The sequence below is a fragment of the Oncorhynchus tshawytscha genome, unplaced genomic scaffold (genome assembly GCF_018296145.1).
Source record: "Oncorhynchus tshawytscha isolate Ot180627B unplaced genomic scaffold, Otsh_v2.0 Un_scaffold_1341_pilon_pilon, whole genome shotgun sequence".
Taxonomy (NCBI): Eukaryota; Metazoa; Chordata; class Actinopteri; order Salmoniformes; family Salmonidae; genus Oncorhynchus; species Oncorhynchus tshawytscha.
The window spans coordinates 262,039-273,124 of NW_024609828.1; the positions used below are offsets into that span (position 1 = coordinate 262,039).

Genomic DNA, 11,086 nt, shown 5'->3' on the forward strand with positions numbered 1-11,086 from the left:
TTTCCTATTTAATTAATCAAATGTGTTTATCTGAGTTCAGATACCATAAGTTTAACTTCACACCCATAAATGGAACCGGTTTATATGAACTGTAATTGAGAAAACGCCTGCCATTTTATTCGCTAATAATTATACATAATAATTCATGACACATAGTCTATTTGTCATGTATTGCTGATTAAAAAAAACACGACGATCATTGTGCAAGTACAAGTTTACACACAAAGGCGCACAGGCACACACAAACCGAGGTGTAAAGAGAGAGAGACAGAGAGAGAGAGACAGAGAGAGAGATACAGAGAGAGAGATACAGAGAGAGAGACAAGAGAGAGAGAGAAGGACAATAAAAGACAATAAAACAAATGACAGCATGGCCAAGCACCAATTTAGTTTTTCCGCCCTCATATGAAAATAGGTAACATAAATGTTCTACTTAAACAATATATTCATCCATAATTTACATTCTATACTAGACTAGAGACAATGATTGGGGGTTCAAGTGATTCCAATTATGTTCGATACAGTACCGTAGAACATTGGTTCCCAACCGGGGGTACTAGGAACCCTGGGGGTACTTGGCCTATCTACAGGGGGTACTTGAGAAGACTCATGAGACCATAGACCTACTGGTAAAATGCACATGAGGGGGTACTCCAGGGGTACTACCGCAGAGCTAAATTCGGTTGGTGGTACATTAACCGAAAAAGGTTAGGAACCATTGCCTTAGAGTCTGCATACACATGCTTCAATATGTTTTATAATGTTTTTAGTCAATCAATGTATGTATAAAGCCCTCATCAAATGCGTCTCTATGGCTTGATGTGCGGTATTACAGTTGACCTACTGACAGAATTTAGCAGCCCCACATGGGAGTATAGTCCATGCGTTGGCGTTAGGAGTCCACTAGATGGTGGCAAACACAAAGACAGTGAGTAATCTTCCCAAGGCAGCGTTTCCCCTAAATATAGCCAGAGGTGCGTACTGAGGTGTATTCAGGGTAGTGAAATATAATATAATGAATATAATCATCATGAAAGCTGATACGATTCCCTCAATAGATTACATTTTTATCTGAACGTTATCTGTAATGTCACACTCTCCTGAACAGGTACTGTGATACTGATGGTTTGTCGGGACTGATGATTCATTGACAACTGTAACATTTTAGCTAAACCTAACCCAACTACGGAAAGAAGTTACTTCGCGTAGCAGTTTAGGAGAACCAACGCAGCAGGTTAAGATAACTAACGCATCAGGATAGGAGAATGAACGTCATTAAAGGGTGTGGGTTAGGCTTAGCTAAAATGCTACTTGTCAACAACTGTGATCCCGACGCTACAACTAGATGAAGCTGTACTCCATCTAGCCACAACCGTAGAAACCATCAGTCCCGAGAAACCATCAGTAGGCATATTATATAACACAGGCCCCTGATGTATGTTTGAAGAGTCACATTAAAACGGAGAACGAACCATGAAACAACATCTCGTGCAGCTTTTTAAACCATACACCCACAAAACGGGAAAACGAACTGCCATTGATTTAGGCTACTATAACCATGTCAGGCAGAGCTGTCTGATTTAGTATTTGACTTTTGGTATTGGGCATTTGGCAATATAGTTACACTGTCACGAGGGAAAAGCCAGTGCAAACAAACATAAAATAGCGCTAATAACGTTGAAATATGACTTAGCACCACGGACAGCGGCTATCGGAACCCCCTGCGATCAGAAATTGCAGGACCATGTTCAAAATTTAATGTAATCATAATACACTGAATTCAGAGAATTAATGCAGTTAGCCTATTATCTGGAACTGCATATGATATGTCTACACAATTTTCTATATGATTAAACCCAACAAGCAACACACAACCGTTTCTTCCGTGGCAACGGATTAGCACCGGATTAGCCAAATCAAATTACGTCTTTCCCGCCCTGGGACAATGAGAAGGCTTGTCCCTGCAGCCAACCCATGTCGGTACGTAGGCTTGTAAGGAAAATTAGCAAATGTAAATGAATAAATTACTGGCCAGTAACCGTATAGGCGATGAGGTATCAGAATGGCGCATGACATCACCGCCTGTCGGTAAAGCGCACCGCTCGATCCGGTGTCCTCATCAGTCTCTCTTTCACATACGACCAGGGACAGGGAGAACCTATTGAGTTTCCCCTCATGCATCTGCCGCTGGAGCCCCAAATCCTAGAAAGAGGTTTCGGACATTGGACATGGAGACGTTAGACGCACGATTTCTCGTTCGTGCGCCAAGTCACAAAATGATTTGAAAGGTCAGACTGTGAGTGAGCGACCTGCACGATTAGTTCTAATGATTTTAATTACAAACCTTGAATCAATTAACTACATTTATATTAAAATGGCCATAAAGTGGTCCCAAGGGAAATGTTTTCTCCTCATGCGTTAGTGGAAGCGCAGAATATAGTCTACACACTATCCACACCAACTCTCCCACCAAATATGCAGCAATATTAAACAGTGAAAATATAAGCCTAACATGTCCTAAACGATCAGTGACCCAGCCTACTACTACTACTCCTACTGTTTAAGCGCACGTGCCCACTCGATCATTTCAGCAGTCATGCAATTAATTTGTGCACAAAAAGTACAATACATACTAATGTAATAACCGTGGGGCTAGAACACTCAGTCTAAAGGTGCCTTTTACTTGGAATATTCAGGCTATATATGCATGGTACGTTTAAATAAGGTTCACTTGACCTGTCCTTGAGCGACCTTTACCCACCTACTTTGCACAACACACTAACGCCTGCGGTCTGGGTAGGACTCGCGCGGTCGCTAGCTGATGCGCTCGACCGCTGCCTGCTTCCGCTGCTGAAGCTGTGGTGGGCAGGTGCCAAGTGCTGTAGTCTATAAATCCCCACGCGCGCGCGCCGCGGTTCTTCACCGAATTGAACTGCTTGCAAGCTGGAGTTGGTCTATGATTGTTGTCTGCCTCCGGCTATAGGGGATATTTAGCGATATCCCTACCTCAAAAGGTGTCATATTTCTGCTTGAGTGGTACCACTTGTTATTAAACAAGCAGAGGAAATTGTCAAAACTAAATGTCAGACTTTGTTTCAAAACGTTAACGATGAGAATCATAACAGAATATGATTTTGATAAATAATTCGTTTTCTGCAGATTTTGTATTTAAAAGGACACAAATCAGATGCCATCTGTATCACTGATGACATCCTATGCAGTGCACTCTCTCCCTAACGCTACCACATGTATGCACGCCTTTACAGTGAGAAGTGAGCCCACATGCAGGTTGCACACCTTCAACTTTCCCCTTGTCCAATGATGAATAATAGCTGTTCTCCACAGTCCAGAAGCAGGGTATCCTCTAAGGGATAGGGTTAATGCACTCTCTGCAGACCTCTCCGTTTACTTCCACATACAGTGACATTGTTTCAGGGTTGTCCTCTGAAGGTATAGGCATTCTGCCATTGGTCACATTTTACAGGCTGCCCAAATGCAGTATTTCATTTCACTGCTTCAATAATACTGTGAAGAATTGCAAAGATAAGCATTGTTCTAAATGGATCACTCTGTTAGATCTCCTATCGCTATGGGTCGCCAGCAGCTACAGTGATGATACTGAAGAAGTGTGACCATTTATATCTGAGGGATGGCCTGGGTGACCTCAATAGAAAAGATGCAATCTCTCTCTCTCTCTCCATTTCCCAAAACTCTATTCCAACACAGATGCCATAGGCAAATGTGTGTGTATGTGAGTTTATGTGTGCGTGCGTGCATGTGTGTATGGACCCTAATTGACAGTAAATCATCATGCAGAATCAAGTGGGACATTGAAAAACAGGGTGACCTTGTGCCCTTTAATCAGAACGCTGGACAGTTCCATGATAGTTCAATATTTACCCCTGTCCAGCCTATAGTGTGAGAGAAGGTTAAATAAATTGTCATGATGACATTTCGTGATAGACAACCCCTGTTGTGTGTGTGTATCTGTTGAGTTGAGTATTATTAGATTTGGAGGGGATAATCTAACCCCATCTGGTGGGTCCAACAGAATAGCAGGGAATGAAAAATTTGGTCTGTTTAAGTCCAAATGAGGGCACATTTTTTGACAGATTTGCAGGGGATTTGGACCAGAGGGTTCATTCTCAGGGGGATGTGGGCTACTATACCACACAATGGCCACACTGTATCCCTCCACAACGATTTCAACATCCAATATTCACATACCCAGTTATACACTTTATAATTGAATCTGGTTTATTGGAACTTGACTTCTCTCTGAATGACCCTTTTCACTGAGGACAATATGCTGTATGTGTGACACAAATACCAGCTCTGTGACTGCTTGTAGAGAGAGAGAGAGAGAGAGAGGGGGGGAGAGGGAGAGAGGGGATATATATATAGAGAGAGAGAGCGAGAGTGAGAGAGAGAGAGAAAGATATATATATATATATATATATATATATATATAGAGAGAGAGAGAGAGAGAGAGAGAGAGAGAGAGAGAGAGAGGGGGAGACGACAGACAGAGATTAGCCTTGTTTACACCTTGCGCTATGTTAGTTTAGTGATCTGATCAATATGATCCAATAACTATCTGATCAAAGTTTGTTGCGTCAACACATTTTAATAAAATGTGTCTCTTATCCCTTCTTCCTTACCCAGTGTACCCTCCACTGTGTTTGCATTGTGAACAGACTAGCTGGTGCCTCCCTGTTTGCAAATTATTTGACAGATATTCTTTCAAAATAATATGGATTTATTTACTGATGCAATAAGTCAATGGTGCTACCTGTCAATGATTTTAGAGGCCAGTACAATGCTGAATTAAATTATTTGACCATGCAGATCTGTTAATACTTGATTGATATCCAGACCCAATGCGTGCCTGTCTTTTAATCATCCTGTGTAAAAATGTGGGCAAAATCGGAATGTGGACAAGATCAGGACAAAGGGTGCATGTTAGCACCAGGTATAAACAGGGCTAGAGAGACTGCACATTATTGTACCATAGTAGTGTATTATACTTCGAGAAGGGAAGGAGAGGGGGAGGAGGACTGGGTTAGGTGTGGGTGGGAGGAGGGGATATAGAATAATGCACTGATGACTTAATTTGCCATTTACAAGGGCGTTACTGATGTCCACAGTAGTCAGTCTCCTGCCCATGGGCGTTATAAAGGGTAAAGGTTAATTAGTTAGGGAAGAAATTTGATCAGGGGCGGGCAGTTAAAATTTGATACTCAGACAGGTAATTCAAGCATTCCCTATTGTCACCTCAATCAGACCTATATAAATCGTCTCTGACGGACACCAGTCACCGCATAGCCTTACTCGTCTCTTTTGGATCAACGACCGGGCAAGAATCTCAACGCGGTAAGTTGACTTTGCGCTCTGAACTTAACTCAGAGCAGTCATTCTCTGCCACTTTGAGAGATATAGACTGTTGTCTTTTTTTTATCATTCGCTTCGTTTGTGTTTATAATTAGAATTTTACTTGGCTTTAATGTTTAGACAAAGGATGCGGTAACAGCGTATTAGACAAAGTTGTGCCATATTGTGCCACATTTCTTTTAAGAAAGTATCTAATTCATTATTTGCTATCCGTTTTAGCAAATACTTTTACAGGGTTTCAGTATATTGATTCCGACCAAGATGAGTCTGAGGGCAGACTAAAGATAATTTGCCAGTAGTGGTATTTGGAGTAGGCCTACCTAGCTCAGATCAAGCAATAGGCTCTGGGGAATTACTGAGAAAATATGTCAACACAACTGTTATGTGCATGAGCTGAATCAATAGACCTTAGCCAATAATTATGACACGCATATAGCCTATGTTTTATAGGCCTCTGAAACTGTGCTTAAAAGATGCTATCCAAATAATTATAATATTCTGCACCAGTCAAACCAACGCCTTGTCTTCAAAGAAGTATGCATTGCTGTTTAGCCTACCTGACTAAATGTGTTAATAATTCACCACTTTTGTTCATTCGACAGGATTAAAATGTCGCTCTCATCTATCCTTTCCGCTGATGCCATAGACGCTGCTATGAAGGACTGCCAAGGTATCATCTTCCACTCATATCATTATTGCTTTCTTCATTAGATTCCTTCACCGCATTAGTGGTAGCCTAGGCTATGGGCAGATTCAATATACTAAATAAAGTCAAATAAGGTAGTCCATTGTTTTTTGTCAAACAAAAAACAGAAGTATAGGCCTACTTAGGTGGATCAAAATGAGGCCTATTTTAGAGAGAACACATGTAGGCTACGTAGACTCACACGAAACGCTGAAGTTGGAGACTTTTATCTCCCTCACCAACTTCAATCATCTGCTATTTGAGCAGCTCACCGATCGCTGCAGCTGTACATAGTCTAACGGTAAATAGCCCACCCAAATTACCTACCTCATCCCCATTCTGTTTATATTTATTTACTTTTCTGCTCTTTTGCACACCAGTATCTCTACCTGTACATGACCATCTGATCATTTATCACTCCAGTGTTAATCTGCTAAATTGTAATTATTCGCCTACCTCCTCATGCCTTTTGCACACAATGTATATAGACTCTTTTTCTTTTTTTCTACTGTGTTATTGACTTGTTAATTGTTTACTCCATGTGTAACTCTGTGTTGTTGTCTGTTCACACTGCTATGCTTTATCTTGGCCAGGTCGCAGTTGCAAATGAGAACTTGTTCTCAACTAGCCTACCTGGTTAAATAAAGGTGAAATAAAAATAAAAATAAAAACCCTCAAAGCATTTAGGACAGAATAGATAGCAGTTGTCTCTGTCAGTTTTTGTCCCTAAATGTATCAGGAAGAATTATAATGCAAACAATTGTCTTAATTTAAATGGAGTTTTTGAATAAATCAAAATGTGATATGACTATGAGTGAACAAGACTAGACTAAACAGATTAGTTGGTTATTTGAATCAGCTGCAACATGGTCTCAGAGCATTTCATATTATTCTGTGTGTAAATCTGAGACTCCATTTAGAGTGATGTGTTACGTTTCGTTTTGTATGCATTCATTTGCGGATGTCCATCAACTATTTCATATGATATGTTATTAATTGCAATTCGTGTTATATGTTACGAATTTGCAAAACGTGCAGTATGTTACGAACTTGCAAAATGTACAATATGTTAGGAATTCGCAAAACATATGACATGTCATGAATTCTAGCTAGGTGGATAGGTGGCTAAAAGGGTAAAGGTTAGGGTTCGTGTTCGCGTTCTTCCACAAGCCCTACCTCCACTTCCTCGTTAACGACCTGTACCAGATCTAAGGCCGAACACGCCTGTTAATTTTTTCTCATGTCATCCTGACCCCATTCAGCACCGGACTCCTTCAACTGCAAGAAGTTCTTCCAGCAGTGTGGCTTGACCAAAAAGAGTCCCGCGGAGGTGAAGAAAGTCTTCGGGATCCTGGACAACGACGCCAGCGGCTTCATTGAGGAGGAGGAACTCAAGTGAGTCGGCTACAATTGTTGCACTTTTAGTTTGTGATAAACTACAATCTTTGTGTTTTTTCTACTACAATATTTAGGCCTAAAGAAAATAGCCTATATATTGTTATTGATGCCGCATAGGCCTATATCAAAATGTATCCTCTGTTGGCCCTAAACGTGTTAGGCTACCTGTCATTTTGCACAGGTTAGTGTTTTTTGTCACAAATCTTGTTCTGGAGACAGCTCTGCAGTGGTCACTAGCTTGCACAGCCACAAAGTCATAAAATCGGATTTGAAACCTAACTCTAACCTTTACCCTAACACACTGCTAACCTAACCCTAACCTTAAATCATTTGTATTTATTATTTTTTTTGCCCCTTTTTCTCCCCAATTTCGACATATTCAATTGGCAGTTAAAGTCTTGTCCGATCGCTGCAACTCCCATACGGACTCGGGAGAGGCAAAGGTCAAGAGCTGTGCGTCATCCGAAACACAACCCTGTCAAGCCGCACTGTTTCTTGACACAATGCACGCTTAACCCAGAAGCCAGCCTCACCAATGTGTCGGAGGAAACACTGTACACCTGGCGACCGTGTCAGCGTGCATGCACCCGGCCCACCACAGGAGCCACAGGAGTCGCTAGAGCGAGATGGGACAAGGACCTCCCGGCCGGCCAAACCTTCCCCTAACCGGACGACGCTGGGCCAATTGTGCGTTGCCCTCATGGGTCTCCCGGTTGCGATACAGCCCGGTATCGATCCAGGATCTGTAGTAATGAAGCTAGCACTGCGATGCAGGGCCTTAGACCGCTGCGCCACTCGGGAGGCCCTAAACTAAAAGCAAATATTTGTTTTTATGCATTTTTACAATATAAACCATTTTGACTTTGCAGCTGGCCCATCTAGCGGAAATTGCTCAGTTCTGCCTCAAGGACTTATCCCAATCAACGTCAACCTAACTTTGCTTGAAAGTAGGCTACTTCTTGAAGATAGGCTTTGTAAACTAGCACATCTTTACTAGTGCGCCCCCATCAAGAGATGGTCAATTATCATTATTTTGTTCATTCAAAAGTCCTGGGGGTCATAGGTGCCTTTTCACTGTAATGATGGCATGTTATGCCTGCTTTCAGTAAGCATGTCCTCTACAACTCCAAAAGTTGTTTTATTTGTTCCTCTTTCCAGGACAGATCCTTGAGGTTAAAATCATCTTTTAAAAGGGTGACCACCATAGTCTGTCTAAGATATATGGATTAAACAATATCCATTCATCATTAATGTCTGATTGGTTTTTCTTTGTTACCCAGACAATACTACTTCCTCAATATCTGAAGGGTTCTGCTGCAGAGTTGCCGGTCATGACAACTGTGTAGAATAGCCACATCAAAGTAAGCACGGTATGTTAGTGGTCTCGGTGTGTGTGTGTGTCCGTCTCAGATTCTTCCTCCAGAGGTTCAACCCCGGGGCCCGTGTCCTGACTGAAAAAGAGACCAAGGCCTTCATGTCTGCTGCTGATGATGACAGCGACGGCATGATTGGAGCAGATGGTGTGTATCTTACACTAGTTTGGTGATGATGATGATGAAAATTTTAAAGATGATGATGATCACAATGATGTTGTTGTTGTTGATGATGACGGCGATGAAGAGGTGGATGAGAGTGATGTTTGATTATGTCGATGGAAGTTTGAAGGAGTGATCTCATTCGATACCATGAGATTGTACAGGTCTGAATCTGGTTGCATTATGATCGTAAGCAGATTACAGAATGGTAATAACCAATGGGTAATATAAATACTTTTTACAGTTCTACATTGAACCTCCTCTGTCAATTGCAGTCTAAATTACAATATGTAGTGTAGTGTCTTGGTAAAATATTCTCAAATGTGCATCCTTGCAATGATTCCTTGAGTTGGTTGAGATGTCACTATGTCCCAAATGCATTCATTGAGTTAGTTGAGATGTCACTATGTCCCAAATTCATTTATTGAGTTAGTTGAGATGTCACTATGTCCCAAATTCATTCATTGAGTTAGTTGAGATGTCACTATGTCCCAAACCAAAGAGCCAAACCTAACGTGTCTTTTCTCTCTCATATTCTGGCTAATTTATCTTCCTTTCTTTCCTTTCTCCCCACAGAGTTCCAGGCCATGGTCCTATCCTGAATACCTGTACAACACCCTCCATACCTCTTTCTCCTCACCCCACTCCAGCGCTAGGATTTACTTTACTTTTCCATCTGTCAATCTATTTGGAAACATTTATTCTTTTTTTGCAAGCCTCCGGTTCAGACTACCTACAACTCACTGATTTTTATTTTTGCTTTTTGCATACGTTTTAGACAGGTCATTATATTATTGCCCAAAATGTATCACTTACCAAATTACTGAGAAAATAAAATAATAAAATGCATTCTAAAATCTCCTCCTTGGTTATTGACTTTTTACTCAAATATGAATTGTCCTGAAATAATGCCACACAGTGTTGCTATAAAATGCCGTACAAAGTGATAACCCCATTGGACAGTGTGCACAGTATTGTACAGTACAGTGTCCATATTAGGACAGTCTCAGCAGGAGTTGTTTCAGCCTCAGTGTCTCTTGTTCTGTACAGATGTAATGAAATGCCTCGAGACTGTGAACTTATATAAAATATAATGATTATTTATTATTTTATTTAAGTTCACAGTCAAAGCATTTCATTATATCTATACAAAACATAATTCCTGCCTAACAGAAGCTCTTGAAAGATAAGATTGAATTGGGTCTCAGTGAGAAAGTGTAACAATAGCCAATGACAGTATAATCACAGGTGGAATTATGGTAGCCTGGTCCCAGATCTGTTTGTGCTGTTGCCTACTCCATTTCTGTCCTTGTCAAGCCAAACGGTTTGGCATCACAGTAAGTGACACGGAGCTGGTATGATAGCACAAACAGACTGGCGCTAGAATTGGGAGGAATCCTTAGGATGGGTGTTCCCAAGTTAAAATCTCAGTGGGAACATTTTGAGATGTACATTCACATACTGATTTTATTCTTGCACACAGCAAATCGTTCCTCTCGGTAAGCCATCTGAGTAACATCCTCACCTGTGTCGTGTCTGACGGGTCATAAACCTCACCCAACAGGGAAACGTCATGGCACCTGTCTAAAACATTTCATTTAGGCTTCTCTTTGCCTTATCTAATTCAGAAATAATCAGCAGTGCGTTGATTGACAGACAAGTTGGTATCAGATGTGAGGAGAAGTGGGACAGTGTGTGTGTGTGTGATTAGGGGGAACCTGAGGAGAGGAGGTGACCTTGATAGACACCTGAGGGTCACCATGGCAGGATCGTGTGACACCTGACCTAAGCTTTGTAATAAAGCTGTCTGACATACTTAGTGTAATAGAATGGTATATATGTATTACTCATCTCATATGTATATACTGTATTTTATACCATCTACCGCTTCTTGTCTATGCTGGTCATTGCTCATCAATATATTGACATGTATATATTCTTACTCCATCCCTTTACTTAGATTGTGTGTATTAGGTAGTTGTGGAATTGTTAGATTACTTGTTAGATATTGCTGCACAGTTGGAACTAGAAGCACAAGCATTTCGCTACACTCGCAATAACATCTACTAAACAGGTG

The 11,086-nt window shown here is 41.1% G+C and overlaps 1 protein-coding gene across 1 annotated transcript; it reads left to right on the plus strand.

The window, feature by feature from the left end:
• The first annotated feature begins 5,085 nt into the window (after positions 1-5,085).
• Positions 5,086-9,870, plus strand: pvalb8 (parvalbumin 8). The gene is made up of 5 exons (XM_042319230.1): positions 5,086-5,373; positions 5,994-6,061; positions 7,339-7,471; positions 8,885-8,994; positions 9,586-9,870. Exons 2-5 carry the CDS (start codon positions 6,001-6,003, stop codon positions 9,609-9,611), a joined length of 330 nt encoding a protein of 109 aa, XP_042175164.1. The 5' UTR covers positions 5,086-5,373; positions 5,994-6,000; the 3' UTR covers positions 9,612-9,870.
• The last annotated feature ends 1,216 nt before the right edge of the window (positions 9,871-11,086 follow it).